This window comes from Hypomesus transpacificus, chromosome 9 (genome assembly GCF_021917145.1).
Source record: "Hypomesus transpacificus isolate Combined female chromosome 9, fHypTra1, whole genome shotgun sequence".
Classification (NCBI taxonomy): domain Eukaryota; kingdom Metazoa; phylum Chordata; class Actinopteri; order Osmeriformes; family Osmeridae; genus Hypomesus; species Hypomesus transpacificus.
This window is the reverse complement of record NC_061068.1, coordinates 10,059,541-10,083,034: the sequence shown is the minus strand read 5'-3', so window position 1 is coordinate 10,083,034 and position 23,494 is coordinate 10,059,541. Positions and strand designations below refer to the sequence as shown.

The 23,494-nt window shown below is 53.7% G+C and overlaps 2 protein-coding genes across 2 annotated transcripts in view; one reads left to right on the top strand and one right to left on the bottom strand.

Annotated features, from left to right (window-relative positions):
- LOC124470750 (low-density lipoprotein receptor-related protein 1-like) overlaps positions 1-23,383 on the top strand; it is a 76,638-nt gene extending 53,255 nt beyond the window's left edge. The window contains 49 exon segments of the mRNA XM_047024796.1: positions 1-319; positions 5,420-5,609; positions 5,787-5,991; positions 6,111-6,303; positions 6,868-6,993; positions 7,118-7,246; positions 7,383-7,502; positions 7,614-7,727; positions 7,823-7,978; positions 8,120-8,242; positions 8,446-8,559; positions 8,677-8,805; positions 8,928-9,050; positions 9,199-9,339; positions 9,524-9,711; positions 9,962-10,145; positions 10,243-10,328; positions 10,420-10,539; positions 10,662-10,849; positions 11,084-11,289; positions 11,415-11,609; positions 11,792-11,940; positions 12,073-12,166; positions 12,329-12,445; positions 12,652-12,771; positions 12,909-13,031; positions 13,386-13,511; positions 13,621-13,737; positions 14,797-14,903; positions 14,999-15,131; positions 15,258-15,380; positions 15,515-15,637; positions 15,838-15,978; positions 16,102-16,236; positions 16,349-16,468; positions 16,611-16,876; positions 16,989-17,167; positions 17,284-17,390; positions 17,608-17,727; positions 17,922-18,098; positions 18,254-18,394; positions 18,510-18,683; positions 18,866-19,027; positions 19,219-19,402; positions 19,571-19,672; positions 19,792-19,865; positions 19,983-20,076; positions 21,266-21,410; positions 21,492-23,383. Coding sequence (XP_046880752.1) covers positions 1-319; positions 5,420-5,609; positions 5,787-5,991; positions 6,111-6,303; positions 6,868-6,993; positions 7,118-7,246; positions 7,383-7,502; positions 7,614-7,727; positions 7,823-7,978; positions 8,120-8,242; positions 8,446-8,559; positions 8,677-8,805; positions 8,928-9,050; positions 9,199-9,339; positions 9,524-9,711; positions 9,962-10,145; positions 10,243-10,328; positions 10,420-10,539; positions 10,662-10,849; positions 11,084-11,289; positions 11,415-11,609; positions 11,792-11,940; positions 12,073-12,166; positions 12,329-12,445; positions 12,652-12,771; positions 12,909-13,031; positions 13,386-13,511; positions 13,621-13,737; positions 14,797-14,903; positions 14,999-15,131; positions 15,258-15,380; positions 15,515-15,637; positions 15,838-15,978; positions 16,102-16,236; positions 16,349-16,468; positions 16,611-16,876; positions 16,989-17,167; positions 17,284-17,390; positions 17,608-17,727; positions 17,922-18,098; positions 18,254-18,394; positions 18,510-18,683; positions 18,866-19,027; positions 19,219-19,402; positions 19,571-19,672; positions 19,792-19,865; positions 19,983-20,076; positions 21,266-21,410; positions 21,492-21,632 — 7,143 coding nt within the window. The 3' untranslated portion in view covers positions 21,633-23,383.
- Positions 860-3,411, bottom strand: LOC124470753 (galanin receptor type 2-like). The gene is made up of 2 exons (XM_047024803.1): positions 2,944-3,411; positions 860-2,729 (listed from the first exon to the last, which is right to left on the bottom strand). The coding sequence occupies exon 2, from the start codon at positions 2,578-2,580 to the stop codon at positions 1,522-1,524; it is 1,059 nt and encodes a 352-aa protein (XP_046880759.1). The 5' UTR covers positions 2,581-2,729; positions 2,944-3,411; the 3' UTR covers positions 860-1,521.
- Positions 23,384-23,494: the final 111 nt, after the last annotated feature.

Here is a 23,494-nt window from a genome sequence, read left to right as displayed (position 1 = left end):
GGTAACGGCCAGCGCACCTGTGCCTGCGCTCACGGCATGCTGGCGGAGGACGGGCGGGGTTGCCGTGACTACGACGGCTACCTGCTGTACTCGGAGCGGACCATACTAAAGAGCGTGCACCTGTCGGACGAGAACAACCTCAACGCTCCCATCAAACCCTTCGAGGACCCGGAGCACATGAAGAATGTCATCGCCCTCACCTTCGACTACCGAGGAGGAGGAGGGAAGGGAGCCAACCGCATCTTCTTCAGCGACATCCACTTTGGAAACATCCAGTCCATCAACGACGACGGCTCGGACCGCAAGACAGTAGTGGAGAGTAAGCACTTCCTGCCGTAATCCAGACCACGTGTAGCTCCCTGTTCAAGTTCCAGTCTTTTATCGTCAGAGGCACAGAACAACACAGGGTCAAACTGGGCACTGAAATTCTTGGGATAAGACAACGCAAAGCAACCTGGCATATCATGACATATTAGTACTCAGAAAAAGGTTACACCTATGATAAGCTAACATATAAAATACTAAACCTCCTAAAGATACAAAATAATAAACAATACAGTATACTAACCCTATAATGCACATAATACCCCATACTAACCTAGAGACAAGTAGGGTACAATTGCAATACTGCTGATAGTGTTGTCCTGTGTCCCAGCCCTGCTCCTCTTCCTTTAGAAGCTGCTGATGTCCCCTCATACTGTATGTGGCTTACATGGCAGGTTGGACTGAACTACCTACAGTACAGCATGTGGAACAGGAGGCTTGTCTTGGGTTAGATGTAGATGTGGGTTAGGGTTAGACGTGGATGTGGGTTAGGGGTGGATGTGGATGTGGGTTAGGGTTAGATGTAGATGTGGGTTAGGGTTACATGTGGGTGTGGGTTAGGGTTACATGTGGGTTAGGGTTAGATGTGGATGTAGGTTTGGGTAAGATGTGGGTTAGGGTTAGAGAGCTAGATGGACTGTCCTGGTTCTACTGTGGCTCCTTCAGTGAGTTTCTCCCAGGGAAGAAAGACGGCTGGGGCAAAGCTGCACTTCAAATCTTGTTTAATGCTTCTAACGGATGCCAACATGAGAGAAAAACAGTGGGCCAAAACATGACTTTGTGGTCAAGTACATTCTGTATGAAAACTGGATAACAAGGAAAGAAGGATTCCATCAATCTGTACATAACGACCTGTGCAAAGAAAGGAGGTAGCAGACTCATACACCACAGACCAGTTTCTGACAAGAACAGAACACAGAAATGCTGCCAGAGAATGCCCCTTCTCTAATGATTAGATGAGATGGAATGTTTGTCTGCCTTTCCCAGGAGTGCCTGTCAGTGGCCTGACTCCAGCTGAGAATCACTTGTGTTGGATCATAGCAAATGTCAGTGGAACGTCCGTTAGTCTTTCACAGGGAACGGCCGTTTGAGTCCATCAGGTCACATATCCCAACTCAGCCAGGAGGCATCTTGGAGAATAGTCATTCAATCTGTCCACACCCTCCTCTCTGTCCGACACCACTCGCCATGCAGCCCTCAGGCAGTGTCCTGAGCCTCCGCCGGAGCCCCGCCCACGCCCCCCCTCCCCCCCAGCAGCCTCAGCAGGTCCTGTCTGAACTTGTGGGACATGAGCACGTAGAGGATGGGATTGACCACCGTGGAGGAGGTGGCCATGAGGCGGGCCCACACGCTGACGGGGCCGTAGCGAGGGGAGGTGCCTGTGGCCCCGGGGTTCCCCCCTCCCAGCAGGAAGAACATGAGGCCGTAGGAGGGCAGCCAGCAGAGGGCGAAGGCCAGCACCAGCATGGCCGACGTCTGGGTCACCTTCCTCTGGTACCTCTCCACCTGGGGAGCCCTGCCGTCCTGCCGGCGGCGCCACAGGAAGCGGTAGACCCCGCCGTACGCCAGGCAGATGACCACCAGGGGCAGGGCGAAGGTCAGCAGGAAATGGCACACGCCGTAGGCCGTCTGCTCCCGGTGCGACAGGAAGGAGAAGCAGGACATGCCGCCGCGTGCCAGGCTCGGGGGGCCCACCGAGCGGAACGCCAGCTGGGGGGCGGCCAGGACGCAGGCGGGCACCCACAGGGCGCCGGTCGCCGCGGTGACCCTGCGGGCGGTGAGGAGGCGGTAGGCCCTGGCAGGCTGGACCACGGTCAGGTAGCGCGTCACGGCCAAAGTGGCGAGGGTGAAGGCGCTCGCAGAGGAGCAAGCGGCACCCAGGAAGCTGACCAGCTGACACATGACGTGGCCAAAGGGCCAGTGCTGCAGGGCTATGGCCACGGTGTGGAAGGGCAGCATGGCGAGGAGGAGGAGGTCGGCAGCACTGAGGGCCAGGAGGAGGACGTCAGTAGCTGTCCCCGTCACTGTCCCCTGGGAGGACTGGCCCCGGGGCCCTGGCCTGTTCCTACACCTGCCACACAGGATGAGCATGACCAGCGAGTGGCCCCCCACCCCCAGAACCCAGATCAAGACATCCAGCACCGGCACCAGAACCTGCTCCACTCCCAGGACAGACCCGCTGCTGTTCCTCATGGGACCATCCTCTCCTGGGCTGCTGCTGGTGTTCCCCAGGAGTCGTCCTTCCTCTCCAGCCATGGAGAAAAGCCCCAGTAGTCCTGCTCTGGACCCTGGCCCTGGCTGGTACGCTCACAGCTCTGCGGTACTCCACTTATGTTGACTAATGAGCACTGTCATAGCCCAACATTGGCACTCCTCAGGGTCAATACTCATCTGTTGTAAAACTACTGATAATACAAGATTGGAGGAATGATGGATTCACAAAGACACAGTAGAGTGAACATGGATTATCAGTGTTCCCTGTCGGTTAGCTCAGTATAATGTTCCCTTTCACGGCATCAATCAGGTAACATTTTCTTTCGAAATATTCCACTAGCTACTGATAGAGAAAACAATCCGACACACCAGGAGGAGTGACATCATGACAATATGTATCTTTACCTCTTAGAAATGATCCATATTCAACACAAGCCGGACCGAACAGCCATTTTCCTCAGCCACGTCATATGCAGGACCCCCCACATTTGCGAATCAAGCTTTTCCAGTCCTGGCAATCACATCCACCTTTGTTCCCTTCCCCCCAGGGGGAGGGGGGATATGGAGGAATGCCTGCCCCCTACGTGGAGCTAGACTGGGTATTGATTGGAGTCACCGGGCTCTCCGCTTCTCCCCTGGTCTCCTGCTAGGGCCGTCTGGCTCTCAGCGGCGGCTGCTTTCGGGAGCTGAGATCTAAATGTTGTGAATGGTGTAATCTCCCGTCACTTCACATCAGAGCAGCTCTCTCCACATGACGTCTCAATCAAGCGTGTTCTCGGAGGAGCGGCTAGACAGGGCTCCCGGGAAGGAGTCGGTGGAGAGATGAATGCAGAGAAAGGCAGGTGGATGGCTTAGGGGATGAAGGGGGGGGGGGGGGGGGATGAATCAGTGTACATAGCAGGTGAACTCTGGACTGCTCTATAAAGCTCCACACATGACAGGGGAGGAGGGCCAGAGAGGCTGTGCTGTGTGTTATGGGAGGGACATTTCGGGACAACCAACACCATACCCGGGGTTTCTATGTACTTTTGAACAGGGAGAAACGAAAATCTGCTTATTGTTTGGAGGTATTGACACTGAATAGACACACGCGCATGTGTGTCTGCACCCACACAGTCACATACGCTCTCTGACGCCCAGGTGCACAGTCAAACACAAATAAGAAAAAAGGAAATCTGGCTTCTGTAATTATTGACCGTTGGACTATGAGCAAACACATAGATGTCTCTTGGCATTTTATCACACCTACAAAAGATAAGTGTAATAAATGTATGTGCGTGTGTGTTTACAGGATGAACTCCGGACACTAATAACTCCCATTTTAGTTTTGTAACACTCCGTTCTTGCAGGCAATAAGTGGAGATGTACAATAGGGATATACAGTAGTATTTCTTCTACTAAGCATGGACAAACAAGCAGAGAGAGACATGGGGAAAGAGAGGACAAGGGCTTATAGAGAGGGTCTCCACAGGTCTAAGATGTAGGATGTCATCCTGAAGAGAGGGACGGATGAGGGGGCAGATACAGTGGCACTTCCTCCGTTCTGTGTCCTGAGCTGCCAGGGGAGCTGCTGGAGCATTGCACATCTGAGCCCTGTGGTCAGTGAGGAAGAGCCTCGTGCTTGTCCAGTCTCCCAGTCGACTGGCCAAGTGTTGACTCACGGCTGTGCTGTTGGAATGGCCAGATCGAGGGCAAGTGTTAAGTGTCCCACCTTGTGTTGAATCCCGGATGGTTTGTGACTGGCCCGCTGTGCAGTGGTCATGAGACCAGAATCAGAGCAGGAAAAGGCCTTTAACTCTCCAGTTTCTCTCTCTTTCACTCTCTCGCTCTCTCTTTGTCTGACTCGGTCTCTGTCTCTCTTGTGAAGTGTGTATGACGGTGTGTCTGGTTGCGTGTGTGTTCATCTGTTGTGTGACCGTCATGTGTGCTGGGTAGAGGAGCATGTGCATTTGCCATTTTGTGGGTGTGTTTGTGTAAATGTCAGCTTCAACAGAGCACATCTGTTTCTCCGTTTGACCACTTTGTCTTTTTCCCAACACCCTTTGCAGCATGGTCTCTTGGGCTGGGCAGGGCTGGGAAGTGTATTCTGAGGCTCTTACACATTTGAAGGCTGCAGAATAGAAAAAAAGTCCTGAACTTTCCATGTCTAATTCATCGATTAAAAAAAAAAAAAAAAAAAAAAGCAGTGGAAAGTAATATGCTAGCTGTTAGCGTCTGTGTTGACCTTTTAGTGAGCTGTTTGTTGGATAGAAGCCTTAAATCACAGAATGTTCTAGATCATTACCACTTGGCTGTCATGTCCCCAGCCTGGGCGTGCCGTCCAGCTCTCCCCTGCCAGCCAGCTTCCTGTCTCTGCCAGAGACGACGCTCATGGCCTTTTAACACAGCACTGGGATTGACGTGAGCCTTTTTCCTCTCTCTCCACCTCACCTTCTCTCCTTTCCCTCTTCTCCACCTCACCCTAATCCCTCTGGCATCCCCCTCCTCTCCTCACCCTCCTCACTCTCCTCACCCTCCTCTCCTCACCCTCCTCTCCTCACCCTCCTCTCCTCACCCTCCCCTCCTCACCCTCCTCTCCACACCCTCCTCACCCTCCTCACTCTCCTCACCCTCCTCTCCTCACCCTCCTCTCCTCACCCTCCTCTCCTCATCCTCCTCACCCTCCTCTCCTCACCCTCCTCTCCTCACCCTCCCCTCCTCACCCTCCTCTCCTCACCCTCCTCACTCTCCTCACCCTCCTCTCCTCACCCTCCTCACTCTCCTCACCCTCCTCTCCTCACCCACCTCTCCTCTCCCTCCTCTCCTCACCCTCCTCTCCTCTCCCTCCTCACCCTCCTCTCCCTCCTCTCCTCACCCTCCTCTCCTCACCCTCCTCTCCCAGACGTTGGCTCAGTGGAGGGTCTGGCCTACCATCGTGGCTGGGACATTCTGTACTGGACGAGCTACACCACCTCGACCATCACGCGCCACACGGTGGACCAGAGTCGTTGGGGGGCCTCGGACCGGCAGACCGTGGTCTCCATGTCCGGCGACGACCACCCACGAGCCTTCGTACTGGACGAGTGTCAGGAGTGAGTGTCCCTTCAGGCCTGACGGCCCTGCTCTGTCAGAGCCTCAGACATACAGCCCACAGCAGGCTCCCTCTGAAGCCTGGTCTGCAGATGGGCTGTTCTGATCATGTGGTACTGATGCGTCCAGCCCTCATGTCTGTCTCTCTCTCTCTGATTGTGATGTTTGTCGTTGTCCAGTCTGATGTTCTGGACCAACTGGAACGAGCAGTTTCCCAGCATCATGCGGGCCACCCTGTCTGGTTCCAATGTGCTGGTCATCATTGGCAGCGACATCAAGACCCCTAACGGCCTCGCCATCGACCACCGCTCAGAGAAACTCTACTTCTCGGATGCCACGCTGGACAAAATCGAACGCTGCGAGTACGACGGCAGCCGCCGCTACGTGAGTGAGACGCACGCACGCACGCTACGCTTGGAAAGCCTTTGAAATGCGACACGGTGAACATTCCCCCCCACTCCATAGTGAGTCCTGGTGTGAGTGGTCTGTGCTGCCCCCTGCAGGTGGTGTTGAAGAGTGAGCCGGTGCACCCGTTTGGCCTGGCCGTGTATGGAGACTACATCTTCTGGACGGACTGGGTGCGCAGGGCCGTCCTCCGGGCCGACAAGTACGTGGGCGGAGACATGAAGCTGCTGCGCGCCGACATCCCCCAGCAGCCCATGGGCATCGTCGCCGTGGCCAACGACACCAACAGCTGTGAGTGTGGTCGTAGGCCTTCAGGGCGTGCGGGGTCATCGGAGGATCGTTCACAAATAAAGTTGCACGAACGTGAGGTGACTGAAGTCATCTGAGAGTATTACACCACTGGAGGTCCATCCCCTTGGGCTGTCAGACCACCTGAGGCTTTTCCAATATCCCACCTAGTCAAACAGCAACCCTCACCCACTGTCGTCTGTCTACAGCAAGGCCAGTTCCGCTCACTAGTCCTCAACCTTGCTTCCACTTCTCTTTCATGTCCCTCCATCTCCTCTAGCTCCACATGCCCCAGTTTCGGTTTCCATCATGTCTCAGGTGTCTCCATGTCTCTCTGACCCACTCTGACAGAAGCCTTCTCTCTTTGCATGCCTCTCTGGCTCCCTTCCCCACACCACCTCTCAGTCGTCACACACACTGCATGAAGTCAAAGTGGAAGGAGCAGCTAATCCCATTGAGATAGTGTCACTTTACATTAGACACTGGCAGAAGGCTAGCTGTGTGTGTGTGTGTGTGTGTGTGTGTGTCTGTCTGTGTGTGTGCTTGTCTAAATGTCTTTCTCTGTAGGCGAGTTCTCCCTTTGCCGTGTGAACAATGGAGGTTGTCAGGACCTGTGTCTACTCTCCTCTGAGGGCAGGGTCAACTGCATCTGCCGTGGGGAGAGGAAGCTTCTGGATGACAACTCCTGCGTTGGTGAGGAGGGAGGAAAGAGGGAGAGGGGGAGGGGAATGGAGAAGTCAGCACATGAATGGAAGAGGAGCAGAGTATTCCTACTGATAGCAGTTGACCAGACTGTCCTTCTTTGTGTGTGTCATAGCGGGAAACAGCACATGCAGCAGTATAGATCAGTTTGAGTGTGGCAACGGAGACTGCATCAACTACACCCTGACTTGTGACGGCAAGGCCCACTGCAAAGACAAGTCTGACGAGAAACAGTCCTACTGCGGTTAGTGTGTGTGTGTGTGTGTGTGTGCGTGCATGCCCATGTGCTTTAGTATGTGTGTGTGTGTCTGCAGCTATCTTACTAAGTCCACTACAACATTGTGATTACTGGATTCTGATATTTCCATTGTGGTTCTCAGGTAACCGTGTGTGTAAGAAGGGCTACAGGCGGTGTGTGAATGCTCGGTGTGTGGCACACAGCTCCTGGTGTAACGGGCAGGACGACTGTGGAGACAACTCAGACGAACTCTTCTGCAACAGTGAGTAAAAACACCCGCTGTGGGCCTGGACTGAGCTGCCACTGTGTGTCAGTCCTGAGGACTCCTAGTGTGTGTGGGTATTCATGTTCCATGTGTGTGTTTGTGTTTAAGCCACCCTGTGCACAGCGGAACAGTTCCAGTGCCGAGATGGAGGCTGCATCTCCAACTCCAGCAAGTGTAACCAGGTGGTGGACTGTGAGGACGCCAGCGATGAGATGAACTGCTGTGAGTTCCTGCCACGCTGCAGACACAGGGCCCAGCTAGGACGCTGGGAGCTGCACTAGACTAGGATGTTGACCAAGTGAACTTTGTCCCTCCAGCTGCTACGGACTGTTCCAGTTACTTCCGCCTGGGGGTAAAGGGGGTGACCTTCCAGAAGTGCAAGTACACCACGCTCTGCTACGCCCCCACCTGGGTGTGCGATGGAGCGAACGACTGTGGAGACTTCTCAGATGAGAGGAACTGCCCGGGTAAAGGTAAACACACCAGCACACGCGTGCACACTGTTACGACACAAAACCGTCACGTCCCTGTGTCGGATTCATTCCAGTATCCCAAAGGAAAAGTGATCTGGATCAGCTTTTCTCAGAGTGTGTGTGTGTGTGTGTGTTTAACAGGAACTAGTGACACCAAGTGTCCTGCTCCCTTCTTCGCCTGCCCCAGTGGTCGATGCATCCCCTTGAGCTGGACCTGCGACGATGAAAACGACTGTGAGAACGGGGCTGATGAGACTCACTGTGGTCAGTCCCAAAGTTCGACTGTTGTCTGCTTCACTCCTTCTCATACCCACCCCTGCTCTACTTTGTTATGGGCGACTCTACGTACTTGTATAATATTTTAAAGCCCATTACAGCTTCATAAAGCGTTTTATTTGACAGTAAACCCCCTTTCCTGTGTTTCATTGTGTCACGGATGACGTATGTTCTCTCTTTCTCCCTGGTAGACAAGTTCTGCAAGGCCAACCAGTTTGAGTGCAACAACCACCGCTGTATCCCCAGTCACTGGGTGTGTGATGGTGCTAACGACTGCCAGGACAATTCGGACGAGGCCAAATGTGGTGCGTCCACAGGAACACACGCCCACACACACACTTGGAACAGTTTGGCACGGGTCGTCCTCTAACGCTCCCCCTTCCTTTCCCTTCCTGCACACCTACATGCTGTCTGGTCCCCAGCTAATAAGACGTGCAGCCCAGAGGCCTTCCAGTGTCCTGGCTCTCCCGTGTGCATCCCTCAGCGCTGGAAGTGCGACGGGGACAAGGACTGCCAGGACGGCTCAGATGAGGGGGTCAAGGCTGGCTGTGGTGAGCAGGACGGTAGACGACCTGACGGGAGAGCTCACCCCGTCAGGACCCGTCACTCCCGAAGTGGAAGTTCCCGTTGTAGCGTGACCCGGACTGATCCCATGTTTCCCCGTGTGTCTCAGTGTTCAACAACACGTGCAGCGAGAGGGAGTTCATGTGCCAGAACCGAGAGTGCATCCCCAAGCACTTTGTGTGCGACCACGACAAGGACTGCAGCGACGGCTCCGACGAGTCTCCGGAGTGTGGTGAGTCTCACGGGAGCCTTGACATGTCCTGGTGGAGGCAAGATTTGGGGTGGAGCCTCGACTGTAACCCACTCCCCTCTGTCCCTCTCTCTGTGCCTCTGCCCCCCCCCTCCCATCTGCCCTCTCTTTCCCTCCCTCGCTCCTCCAGAGTACCGCACCTGTGGTCCTAACGAGTTCCGCTGTGCCAACGGCCGCTGCCTGGTCCAGAGTTACTTGGAGTGTGACGGAGACTTCGACTGTCACGACCGCTCTGACGAGGCCCCGAAGAACCCCCGCTGCTCTGGCCCAGGTGTGACCCGCGCTCAGCGGAAACGCGACCGCCGTCGACACTGACCTGTCGCGTTTGTGCATCAGGCACCGCACCTTGATTCTCCTTCACCCTGTAACCTCTCTCCCTCCTCCTCCTCCTCCTCCCTCCCCCCCCCCCCCCCCCCCCCCGCCGGTCGGCCACTCCTCCCTCGTCCCTGAGACAGAGAAGAAGTGTAACGACACGGCGCACGCCTGCGCCAACGGCAACTGCATCAACGAGACGCTGCTGTGCGACCACAACAACGACTGCGGCGACGGCTCCGACGAGCTCAACTGCTTCATCAACGAGTGTCTGAACAGCAAGCTGAGCGGCTGCTCCCAGCTGTGTGAGGACCTGAAGATAGGCTTCAAGGTGAGCACCGTACTGCCTGCTGCTAGCTCACGCCAGGGACCTGGGACCTGGGAGCATGGGCAACATGCTGTTGAGAAGGGATACAGGGATGATGAGCGACGAGGGGATGAGGTTTATATAGGGATTATTAGGGATCGTTTGCCACCTTAGGTCATACAGTGAACTACAGCACGGACAGCCATGTTAAATATACATTCTAATCCTCTCTCTTTCCCCACCCGTCTCCCTCCCTTCCTCTCTCCCCCTACAGTGCAGGTGTCACCCCGGCTTCCGTCTGAAGGATGACGGGAAGACGTGTGTGGACGTGGACGAGTGCACGAGCAGCTACCCCTGCACCCAGCGCTGCATCAACACGCACGGCAGCTTCCACTGTCTCTGTGTGGAGGGCTTCCAGCTCAGCCCCCACGACCCCACCATCTGCAAGTCTACCTCTGGTAAAGACCGTGTGTGTGTGTGGGGGTGCACGTGTGTGTGTGTGTGTGTGTGTGTGAGAGACCTGTCAACCTGGGTGTAATGGTGTCATCTTTCCAGACGTGGAGCCCTTCCTCATCTTTGCAAACCGCTACTACCTGAGGAAGCTCAACCTGGACGGCACCAACTACACCCTGCTGAAACAGGTGACTGCCACCGGGGGCGCCATCACGCTCCGGAACACACCACCGTGCAGAAAACTGCTCTAAACTGGAACTGTGTGTGTGTGTGTGACAGGGGTTGAACAATGCGGTGGCTCTGGACTTTGACTACCGGCAGCAGATGATCTACTGGACAGACGTGACCACCCAGGGCAGCATGATCCGACGCATGCACATTAACGGCAGCGACGTGCAGGTACACAGGGGGGGGGCTGTCTGGGACCAGGGCACTTCACTGAAAAGATGTCACGTGTTGTAAAGGAAGGTGAGAAACTGGAATAGAACGTACTAGAAACTTTGTGATTGTCTCTGGGACAGGTTCTTCACCGCACATCTCTCAGCAACCCTGATGGCCTGGCGGTCGATTGGGTGGGAGGGAACCTGTACTGGTGTGACAAGGGGCGGGACACCATCGAGGTGTCCAAGCTGAACGGAGCCTACAGGACCGTGCTGGTCAACACCGGGCTGAAGGAGCCCAGGGCTGTGGCGGTGGACGTCCGCAACGCGTAAGAACATCAGCACCACGCACTGACCAATCAGGACATCAGCACCACGCACTGACCTATCAGGACATCAGCACCACGCACTGACCTATCAGGACATCAGCACCACGCACTGACCTATCAGGACATCAGCACCACGCACTGACCAATTAGGACTGCAGAATGATAGAACATGTTCTAGATAATACACATGACTATATACTTATACTGATCCTGAGCGCTGTTTGTCCTCCCCAGGTACCTGTACTGGTCTGACTGGGGAGACAACCCCCACATCGGGAGGATCGGGATGGACGGCAGCAACCGCAGCGTGATCGTGGAGGACAGGATCACCTGGCCCAACGGCCTCACGCTCGACTTCATCAACGACCGCATCTACTGGGCCGACGCCCGCGAGGACTACATCCAGTTTGCCAGCCTGGACGGAACCAACAGACACACGGGTAGAGAGCACGCAGGGACACTGAGGGGGCTGACGCCCTGGACACTAAGCCAGGCAGTCTCTGAACATACTTTGTTCACCTTTGTGTGTGTGTGTGTGTGTGTGTGTGTGTGTGTACCGCTCCAGTCCTCAGCCAGGACATCCCCCACATCTTTGCCATGACGCTGTTCGAGGAGTACATCTACTGGACAGACTGGGAGACCAAGTCCATCAACAGAGCACACAAGACCCTGGGCACCAACAAGACCCAGCTCATCTCCACCCTGCACAGGCCCATGGACATTCACATCTACCACCCGTACCGCCAGCCCGAGGCCTTGAGTAGGTCCCCCTGCAGACACCTCCCTCTCATCAGAATGGCTTCATTTAGCAGAGGCTTCTATGCAAAGCAGCGTACGCAGGGGGGATTTGAACCTGTAACCGCTTGATCTGCAGTCGACAGCTGAGCGGTGCCTAGCCCCCTCTCACTCGGTGACCGTGTGTGTGTTGTGGTTATCCCCCAGTGGCCGACCATCCGTGCCAGGCCGACAACGGGGGCTGCAGTAACCTGTGTCTGCTGTCCCCCGGGTGGGGCCACAAGTGTGCCTGCCCCACCAACTTCTACCTGGCCGCTGATGGGAAACAGTGCATGTCCAACTGCACTGCCAGTCAGGTGAGCTCCCTCTGCTGGTCCCTGATGGAACACACACTGCTCTAATCCTGCTCGATTGGCTTTTTATTTATAATGAATACTCTGTATCCCTATATCTCTCTCTCTTTTTCTTTCTCACTCTCCCCATATCAGTTTGTGTGTAAGAACGATAAATGCATTCCGTTCTGGTGGAAGTGTGACACAGAGGATGACTGTGGAGACCGCTCAGACGAGCCAGCAGACTGCCGTGAGTCCCCCTCCCCCCCCCCCTCCTCCTCCCCCTCCCCCCTCCTCCTCCCCCCCCCCCCCCCCTCCTCTGCTGTGTTAACCTGCAGGAGTCTCTCCTGGAGGTGTTTGAACCCTAACCCTGGTGGTGAGAGGTGACGTGTGTGTGCATGTCTTTTTCTAGCTGGGTTCAAATGCAGACCCGGGCAGTTCCAGTGTGGCACAGGCATCTGCACCAACCCTGCCTACATCTGTGACGGAGACAATGACTGCCAGGACAACTCTGACGAGGCCAACTGTGGTATGTTCTCACACACACACACACACACACACACATACACACACGTGCTCGCCTACACACCTCATGACTTTCTATATGGTGTATTTAAAACACACGTTGTCTTGTCTTCTTACGCTTTTCTCTCCATGTTTCTCTCTTTTCTCTCTCACCAACACACACACACACACACTCTCTCTCTCCCACTGCTATGTGTATGTGTACTGCAGACATCCACGTGTGCCTGCCCAGTCAGTTCAAGTGCACCCACCCCAGCCGCTGTATTCCGGGGATCTTCCGCTGTAACGGTCAGGACAACTGTGGAGAGGGGGAGGACGAGAAGGACTGCCGTGAGTGTGCTGCTCCTCTCACCTCCCTGGTGGCGCTGCTAGCTCCATCCGGCTGGTGGCTGACATCAAGCACAAGGCCAGTGGTGCTCAGCCTGGCTGTGTTTGAGGTTTGCTCTCTGCCTGTCTTTCCTTCACAGCCGAGGTGACCTGTGCTCCCAACCAGTTCCAGTGTGCCATCACCAAGCGCTGTATTCCACGTGTGTGGGTGTGTGACCGCGACAACGACTGCGTGGACGGGTCTGACGAGCCAGCCAACTGCAGTAAGAAGGGCCAGCTCAGTTGTCCTCTTTGTCCTCACTTAATTTGTTCTTCTCCTTCTCTCTCTCTCTCTCTCTCTCTCTCTCTCTCTCTCTCTCTCTCTCTCTCTCTCTCTCTCTCTCTCTCTCTCTCTCTCTCTCTCTCTCTCTCTCTCTCTCTCTCTCTCTCTTCTCTTTCTCTCCTTCTCTTCTCTCTCTCTCTCTGTCCTCCCTTTATCCTCTGTCTGTCTTCCTTCAGGCTCTAGTTTGCGTATCTAAACTCCCTCTCTGTTTTGCCTTGGTTTTTTCCTCCTTTCTCTCCCTCCTCCTCCTTCCCCCCTCCTCCTTCCTCCCCTCCTCCCTCCTCCTCCTCCACAGCCCAGATGACATGTGGCGTGGATGAGTTCCGCTGCAAGGACTCAGGACGATGCATCCCCGCTCGATGGAAATGTGACGGCGAGGACGACTGCGGAGATGCCTCAGACGAGCCCAAAGAGGAGTGTGGTGAGGACGGAGGGACGAAGTCCTGCAGGATGACAACAACAGGAGATGGGTACAGTTTGAAGGGGTGAGCAGAAGCGTAACCCCTGTGTGTGTGTGTGTGTGTCACCAGATGAGAGGACATGTGAGCCCTACCAGTTCCGCTGCAAGAACAACCGCTGTGTCCCTGGCCGCTGGCACTGTGACTATGATAACGACTGTGGGGACAACTCTGACGAGGACAACTGTGGTGAGTCCCCTCTGTGCTCTGGTGTCCCTGACACACACCCAGACTGCCCTCTCTACAGCTTAAGCTAGACCGCATGACTCCATGTGGATAGAGCCAGTTACATTGACCGTGGAGTTTTCACTGATTGTTGTGTGAACAGTGTGTATGTACATGACATTACAGCATGGTCAACTGCATGAATGAGGTTCACATTGGTTTGTTCTGTGATCATCTGCACATATCACATCATCTCATGTTTATTCTGCATTTCACACTTGCCTGTTGGCGTTGGGTAGAGGTAGGTGTCTTCACTATCAGCACAACCATCCACACCCTTACCTACCTTCCTACTGTACCTACCTGCCTACTGTACCTACCCACCTACCTTCCTACTGTACCTACCTGCCTACTGTACCTACCCACCTACCTGCCTACTGTACCTACCCACCTACCTTCCTACTGTACCTACCTGCCTACTGTACCTACCCACCTACCTGCCTACTGTACCTACCCCCCTGACTGCCTACTGTATCTACCCACCTACCTTCCTACTGTACCTACCTTCCTACTGTACCTGCCTTCCTACTGTACCTACCCACCTACCTTCCTACTGTACCTATCCACCTGCCCTCCTACTGTATCTACCCACCTGCCCTCCTACTGTACCTACCACCTGCCCTCCTACTGTATTTACAGTACCTACCTCTTCTCTGTCTACCTATCTGCCCACTTCCCTTGCTCCCTATCCTCCTAGTGTACCGAACCACCAACCCACTCCCTTCTCTGATCTCTGCATCCCCTCCCTCCCAGTTCTATCCCTCCACCTTTGAGGTGTCCCCCCCCTCCAGCTCTCAGCCTTTTGATGTGCCGTGCCCGTCCTGTGTCTTGTCTAGACTGTTGACACTGTGAGCTCAGCCATGTGACACTGTGAGCTCAGCCATGTGACACTGTCTGTCCAGACGCTGTGACATCTATTTGTCCTTTTCCTCAGCGACATCCCTCTTCCTCCCCCCCCCCCCCCCCCCCCCCCGAGTTAGTTTTCTTTCCGCTGTGTCTGACGTGTCCCCTCCTCGCCCCCAGCACCCAGGCAGTGTTCGGAGAGCGAGTTCTCCTGTACCAACGGGCGCTGTATCGCTGGGAGGTGGAAGTGTGATGGGGACCATGACTGTGCTGATGGATCAGATGAGGTACAACTCCACCCAGAGTCAGCACTCCACCACGTCTAGGTCAGGTCACACGTTTCATCGACACTTGATGTGGATGCTGTGTGTGTGCTTTGCAGAACGGCTGTGATGTGAAGTGTGACAGTGATCAGTTCCAGTGTAAGAACGGCCACTGTATTCCCATCCGCTGGCGCTGCGACGCCGACGCAGACTGCATGGACGGCAGCGACGAGGAGAAGTGTGACAGTGGAGGTGAAGCTCACACACACTTACACACACTCACACTTACACACTCACAAACAAACACAGATGGATAAAGTCATGTTTCATCGTTTCCCGTAATAATTGGTTGGGTTTTGTTTCGTCTGTGTTCTCTAGTGGCGAGACACTGCCCCCTGGATGAGATTCAGTGTAACAACACCCTGTGTAAGCCCCTGGCCTGGAAGTGCGATGGTGAGGATGACTGTGGAGACAACTCTGATGAAAACCCTGAGGAGTGCAGTAAGTCATCCGTCATCCATCCGTCATCCATCCGTCCATGAGGATCAGGTGCTGGCTGACTGACACGTCATCCACTAGCTCTTATTTCCCTCTCTCTCTCTCTCTCTCTCTCTCTCTCTGCTTTCACCTTTCAGCCAAGTTCCAGTGTCCGCCCATGAGGCAGTTCCGTTGTCATAACGACCGTGTGTGCCTGCCAGCATCCAAGCGCTGTGACGGTGTCAACAACTGTGGGGACAACAGTGACGAGCTCAACTGCAGTGAGTGTTCTCCCGTGAACAGTAAATAGATGTACACCCCCCTAAACTGACAAGTCCCTAGCAGTAAATGTAGGTCAAGCAGACCCTCCTTACAGTCAGACTAGGACGACCAGCTTCCCTCTGAGGCCCCAGTCTGAGGCCCCGGTCTGAGGCCCAGTCTGAGGGTTCCTCCAGTACTGATGTCCTTGGTGTTCCTCCAGAGAGCACTCCTGCCAGCCCCGTGTGTGAGAAGGATCAGTTCCAGTGCTCCAACGGCCGCTGCATCAGCTCCAACCTGCGCTGTAACTTCTTCAACGACTGCAAGGACCACGGCTCGGACGAGATCGGCTGCAACAAGAAAGGTGTGTGTGTGTGTGGTGCCTCTCAGACATCCAGAGGTTTGTGTGTGTGTCTTCGCGCGCGAGTCCATCTGTGTTTTAGTCCACTTGTCTGTCTAACGTGTGTGTGTGTGTGTGTGTGTGCAGATGCCGAGCAGGACTGTCGCAGCAACAGGACGGGGTGCGGTGATGGGGACGAGGCCCACTGCGTGGTCAACGGCACAGACGCCTTCTGCTCCTGCAAGCCTGGCTTCCACCCCAGCGGACAGAACCGATGTGAAGGTACCGGACGGCTGATCCGCCCTCACAACAGCCTGGATGCTCCTCTGTGTTCCAGCTGGGACCGGGAGGTTTTGTGGGGGGCTCTAACCTGTGCTCTGGTTGTCCTCCACAGACAAGAACGAGTGCAAGCATTTTGGAATGTGCTCCCACATCTGCAACAACACCAAGGGCTCCTACATGTGCAGCTGTCACAAGTACTTCACCAGGATCAACAGCACCTGCAAGGCTGACAGTGAGGACAGCTCTCACGCTACATATCCACCAATGGAAGGAAGTGTGTGTGTGGCTGTGTACTTCTGTCCTGTTTACCTTCTTGTTTCCCCCTCTCCCCATCCTCTCTCTCTCTTACCCCCCCCCCCCATCTCTCGTCCCAGACCTCAGACAGGTGCTCTACATCGCCGACGACAACGAGATCCGCAGCCTGGACCCCGGCATGCCCAACTGGCGCTACGAGCAGACGTTCCAGGGCGACGCCAACGTGCGCATCGACGCCGTGGACCTGCACGTCAAGACCAACCGCATCTTCTGGACCAACTGGCACACGGGGCGCATCTCCTCCTACGAGCTGCCCTCCTCCTCCTCCTCGCCCAACAGCAACCGCAACCGCCGCCAGAGCGATTCCAGAATCACCAACCTGGAGGTGTGTGTGTGTGTGTGTGTGCACCTGCACGTGTGGCTTGTTGTGCGTCATTCCCCGTCTCCCACACACAGCAGTCGAGCAGCCTGTTTAACCGGAGCGTGTGTGTGTCCAGATCCCAGGCCTGAAGATGCCTCGTGGCATCGCGGTGGACTGGGTGGCCGGGAACATCTACTGGACTGACTCTGGCAGGGATGTCATCGAGGTGGCCCAGATGAACGGGCGCCACCGCAAGACCCTCATCTCGGGCATGATCGACGAGCCCTACGCCATCGTGGTGGACCCCCAGAGAGGGTGAGTCAGGCTGCGGTGGAGAGGGGGGGGGAGGGGGAGGGGCACTGGGGATGGCAGAGTGTGGAGCTATGCCGCGGGGTGTGTTTGAGTGGTCACCCTGTGTTTGGACCCTCCAGAACCATGTACTGGGCCGACTGGGGAAATCACCCAAAGATTGAGACTGCTGCCATGGACGGGACCATGAGAGAGACTCTGGTACACAAAAACATCCAGTGGCCCACAGGTAACACACACACACACTCGGATGTACAGGCAACTCAGCGACCTATGCTCTTTTGTAAAGCTCTCTCTTGGAAAGCCGCTTTGGATAAAAGCGTCTGCTAAATGCATAAATGTCAATGTAACTCAATCCACCCGTTTGATGTTGGGGTGATGGAGATTTGTTTGACTTGGACTAAAGCCATGGAGTATCATTTTAATACATCTCTGTCTCTCTCCAGGCCTGGCGGTGGACTACTTTAACGAGCGTCTGTATTGGGCTGATGTCAAGCTGTCTGTGATTGGCAGTGTGAGGCTGAACGGGAGTGACGCTGTCATAGCCGTGTCCAGCATTAACAACAGTTGAGTGGCTCTCTGCGGTCATGTGGCTTTTACAGGACAATATGTGGCCTCACATTCCTGTTTGTTTCTGTATAAATATGAGTCATCTTTAAAGACAAGTTTTGGTTCGCGCGTCTGTTGGCACAGCTGAGTAGTTTTAGTTCCAAAGTAGACTATCGATGTTTCATTTTTGATGTTATTCATTTTCTCCTAGAGCTCCACCACCCCTTCAGCATAGACGTGTTTGAGGACTACATCTACGGCGTCACCTACATCAACAACTTTGTGTTTCGGGTCAACAAGTTTGGCAAAGGCCCCATGGAGAATCTGACCACTGGCATGAACCACGCCACTGACATTGTGCTGTACCACCGCAACAAACAACCAGAGAGTGAGTACCTGGGGCAGAACACCAAAACACAGACTCATGGAAAGGGGATTTGGATCAGAAACAGTTCAGTGGATAGACCGACACAGACTATTGTGTTACTTCCCTATGTCTCTCATCCCCACTTTTCTCTCTCTCTCTCCCCCCCCCTCTCTCAGTGACTAACCCATGTGACAGGAAGAAGTGCGAGTGGCTGTGCCTGCTCAGCCCCAGTGGTCCAGTCTGCACCTGCCCCAATGGTCGCACTCTGGACAACGGCACCTGTGTGGAGCTCCCCACACCCACACTGTCTCCTATAGGTGAGCCAGCTGGCCCTCTACATGTTGTGTTGAGACGAGGACCAGTCTGGCTCTGTCTCTGGTCTGTGAGCCCCTACCTGGGATGACCACTGACCATCCTCTGGCCCCTCCCTAGCCCCGCCCAGCGGCCCCTGCAACGTCCAGTGTCTCAACGGAGGCAGTTGCTTCCTGAATGCGCGCAAGCAGCCCAAATGTCGCTGTCAGCCCAACTATGGAGGCGACCGCTGTGAGATCGACCAGTGTAGAGACTACTGCCAGAACGGAGGCACCTGCAGTGCTTCACCTACAGGTGAGAGCCAGCGCCTTCATCCTTTCTGTCTACCCTCACACCTTCTGTCCACTGTCTGTCCTTAGACTCACCATCCATATGTCTGAATACACGTCTGTCTGTCTGACTACACGTCTGTCTGTCTGACTACACGTCTGTCTGTCTGCCTGTCTGTCTGTCTGTGTGTGTCTGTCTGTCCCCAGGCGCCCCGACCTGCCGCTGTCTGACCGGCTTCACAGGACCCAGCTGTAACTTGCACACCTGTAAGAACTACTGTCACAATGCCGGCAACTGCAGCGTCAGCCCCGGCAACCAGCCCACCTGCCTCTGTCCGCCTGACTTCATGGGAGATCAGTGCCAGTACCGTGAGTTGCCCTGTCGCTCTCTCACCTTCACACGCAAACCAGAGAGTCTACTAGCTAGCTCAGGTCCTCCACTTGGCTGGGTTTGTCCAGTTTAAACGGACTGTTTCTTGTACAGAAAAGCAGGCTTGTCATGGGTATTCTGTTGGATGTTCCTGTACAGTACTGACGTGTGTGTGTGTGTGTGTGAGCAGGCAGCTGCGAGGGCCACTGCCTCAACGGAGGCACCTGTCTGCAGAGTGCCGACGAGTCTCGACAGTGTCGCTGTCTGCCTCAGTACATCGGCAACAACTGTGAGGTGGACAAGTGTCACTACTGTCGTGACGGCAAGTGCATCCCCACCAACACCTTCCAGCCCACTGGAGATGTCACCTGCAAGTGAGTGCATACAAACACACTCACACACACACACACACACACACACACACAGGTCGTTATAGCAGCATTATACTGTATGTGTTGGCTTATTATCAAATGAACACACACACACACACACACCCTGTCCATCGATGCTTGTCCCAACCCTGTGGCCTGTGTGTCCCCTAGTTGTACCAATGGCAGGGTGCAGCCCAGCTGCTACAACTGTGAGGAGTATTGTGCTAATGGCCAGTGCTCGGTGAACCCTCGCACACAGCTCCCACAGTGCAGGTGGGTCCACACCAAACACACACGGGGGGCTATAGTGTGATCCCCCCCCCCCCCCCCATCATGTTAGCCTCAGACCACCACCTGTGTCTGGTGTGACCGTGCGTGTCGCGTGTTTCCAGGTGTTCATCTGGCTGGCAGGGACATCGTTGTGAAGTGGTGGCGTCCACTTCTGATTCCCCAGAGACTGGTGGACGTGAGTTGACTCTTCTGCTTTATCATCAACAGCCATTGGGTTTCCTGCAATACCATTAAAAGAAATGTAATATATGTGTGCGCACACGCGTGTGCGTGTGTGTGTGTGTGCATGCAGGCACGGCCTCCATAGTGATCCCAGTGGTGCTGCTGCTGCTGCTGGTGCTGCTGGCCGGAGGGGCCTTGTTCTGGTACAGGAAGAGGATGAGAGGGTGAGTGACGTCAGCACACACAGGAAGACGCTCCAACCGCACCGGGGCGAGTGGACTTCCTGCTCTCTCCTGTTGGCCTGTCTTGCTTTACCGGTCTTCTCTCTCTTCCGTTCTTCCCTCCTCCTCTCTCCTTCCAGGTCGAGCAGGTCGGGCAAAGCCTGCTCCAGGCACTCGCGGTAACAGTTGCCAGGGTTATGGTTTCCTTCCATGCTCTCATGCAAAACGTGTCCCTTTCCTCCTCCTCTTCTTCTCTCACTTTCTTTCTCTCTGGCCCTCTTTCCTCCATCCCTCTCCATTTCCATCAACAGTACATATTTTGCTGATCGGTGTAAAGTGTTTTGTGATCAGTGTCGCTACGATCTCGCTCTCTCTCGCTCTCTCTCGCTCTCTCTCGCTCTCTCTCTCTCGCTCTCTCGCTCTTGCTCTCTCGCTCTCTCTCTCGCTCTCGCTCGCTCTCTCTCGCTCGCTCTCTCGCTCTCGCTCGCTCGCTCTCTCTCACTCTCTCTCTCGCTCTCTCGCTCTCTCTCTCTCTCGCTCTTTCTCTCGCTCTCTCAAATGAGCCGTCTCCTGGATCAGCCTGTCCTGCATCCCTGAGCAGGACCCCCCAGCCCACCCTCCTCTCAGGGGGGGCCAGGGTGGTGATCTATAGTCATAGATCTGTCTGTCTATGGCACAGCAGAGCCAGCCTGTCCACCAACATGCTGTGCCGTACCCTACTGCAGTGTCATAGAGCTCAGGGCTGTGGCGAGTCACATGTTGCTTTCTGTCAGACTGAGAGACTCAATCCCCCTGCATTATTCCAAGCCATGTTTGGAAAATGCAATATGAAAATCCAACATTGACTAGATGTAAATGCTGATTACATACAGTATCTATAGATTTACTGTGTTTTTTGTATTGCTTCTGTGCGTCAAGTCAGCTTGTGTCTGTGTGTGTGTGTCTAGCTAGATGCTGGGTTTGTTGGGTGCCTGATCTGTTGCTTGGTTACAGGCTTCCTGGGTGACAGTGATGTGACCAGTTACGCCCCACTCACCTGTGCCGTGTTTGTGTCTCCGGTTTCCAATGTTAGCTTGTCTCAGGAGTGCAGATGAGACCACAATCATGACCTTTTCTGTGTGTGTGTGCGTGTGCGTGTGTGTGTGTGTGTGTGTGTGTGTGCGTGCGTGTGTGTGTGTGTGTGTGTGTGCAGAGCAAAGGGCTTCCAGCACCAGAGGATGACCAACGGGGCCATGAACGTGGAGATCGGTAACCCGGCCTACAAGATCTATGAGGGCGAGCCGGACGATGATGCTGGGGAGCTGCTGGATGCAGACTTCACCCTCGACCCAGACAAGGTAGGAAATATACCAGTACACACACACACACCCTTCAGTTATATTTGGGAATTAAGAGTTTCTACCCTTGTTTCTTACCAGCCAACCAACTTCACAAACCCAGTGTACGCTACTCTGTACATGGGAGCCCACAACAGCCGCAACTCTCTGGCCAGCACGGACGAAAAGAAGGAGCTGCTGTCGCGGGGGGATGAAGAGCCACTGGTGGACCCGCTGACATAGACTGTCCTTAGCTTGGGTTATACCATTCCAGACACACCCCTCTTTTTGCCTTTTAAAGAAAAACTGAAAGAAATTCTACAAAAAAAAGCGTGAACACTGTATAAAATGTACAAAAATGAAGGACTACTTTTGTATGTGATTGCAGTATTATATTTTGTTCTTTTCAGATTCTGGTCAAATGAACAAAACATTTTCTATAAGATATTTTTAATTTACTCTTTTGTCCCTTCCCTTTTACCTAAATAGCCACTACCTCTGTGCAAAATGAAATGGAAAGACAATGACAATTAGATGAAAAGGATCATTATTGGAGCAATTTTAATTTTTTATTTTTGTATGAATTGTATAGAGAAAAACATTGTTCCATTTCACCAGTGCCAACTGTCTGTTGTTTATGTTGTCTTTGAGTGGGGAAAGCAAACTCAAAGTTTTGTAAGTTGGTACCAATGTTGTCTTGATGGCAGTAAGTGAGGCAGGTTTAACATAGCACGGTTTGTGTACAGCACGTGCTAAATGTCAAAACCAGATGGCAACTTCAGTATTTCCACAATGTTCTCAGAGAATTTTTTTCATGAAATGATTGTTTTCTTCCTTGCACAGACTTCATATTTTATGGTGTGTATAAAAGCCGTAAAATGTAAAGCAGGTAAATTTGTGTTTATATAACCTAAAAGTGTTTGGGGCTCGTGATGTCGAGGTACCATCAACAAGGTGTTTGGGGAGAGATGAGAAATGGGATGTTGATGAAGAGTTACATATTCCAGGCCTGTCAATGCTTTCATGGCTGGAATGTTGGTGTGTTTAGGCTGCAGGAGGCCAGAGCAAAGAGACTGATCAGACAAGTGTGAGACAGACAATGGCACCTTTTACTAGCCTAGTGTCACCTATAGTATGTACACCATTTAGTGGACAGTTCAGCTCTTCTCTACAACCACGCTGATGGGGGGGGGGGGGGGGGGGGGGGGGGGGGGGGGGGGGGGGGGGGGGGGGGGGTGAGGGTGAAAGGAGTTTGGTCTAGTGTACGTCAGTAATAATTTCAGTCGATTTTTAAAGGGCGTGAGATTGCCCCACTTCGTGCTGTCAATGCAAAGTACTTCTTCAATCTTAAGGAAGAAGGTTTGTGCTCTTAAAATGTTGTATTACTTCTCTCTCTGATGTGCGTTTGTTTCCTTTGTTCTTTGCCTTGCGACCTCCCCCCCCCCCCCCCCCCCCCCCCCTCCTCATATCTCTGTCCCCTGTCCCCGTGTCATGCTGCTGCTAACGCTGCCGTCCCTGCCGGTCGCCCTGACGTGTCTTTAAGCTCCGCCGCTGGGTCCCAAAATGCTGCTTCTGTCACAAGGGGTGATCAGCCATATGTTATTAATGCATGTAAAAACAACAAACACACACCTTCAAGTATCTAGAATAACCAATAACAAATCCTTCTTTTGCTTACTGTACCTGTCAGCAAGTGTTATTTTTGATTTCATGCTGTCACATTTGTCTTGTTTTTGATTGAGAAAAGAGATGAGTACAATCATTTGACTTAAAGAGCATTTTTGCTAAATCATACATGCATTTTTTTGAAAGGTTGTTTTTTGATTAGTCTTTGTTTTTTAATGAGAAATTACACATAGCTTTTATAGTACACAATGCATGGAGGCTCAGACTTTCTTCTGGAAAGAGAATAATGTTTTAATTTTTGCTGGAGTACTTTAAAAACTAAATAACAGATATTGTTATAAATAAAATTTAAAAAACTGTACAGAAAACTACCTGCTGATTTTGTCATTTATTTTCACATCTATTCTAATAGAATGACCCTTGTGATGACCAGAGGTGCAACCTGTTTCTTTAGAAAATGCAGTTCTCTTCAGGAGGCT

Coding starts and splice junctions, on each gene's coding strand:
- LOC124470753 (XM_047024803.1), bottom strand. CDS start 2,580: ATGGCTGGAGAGGAAGGACGACTCCTGGGGAACACCAGCAGCAGCCCA.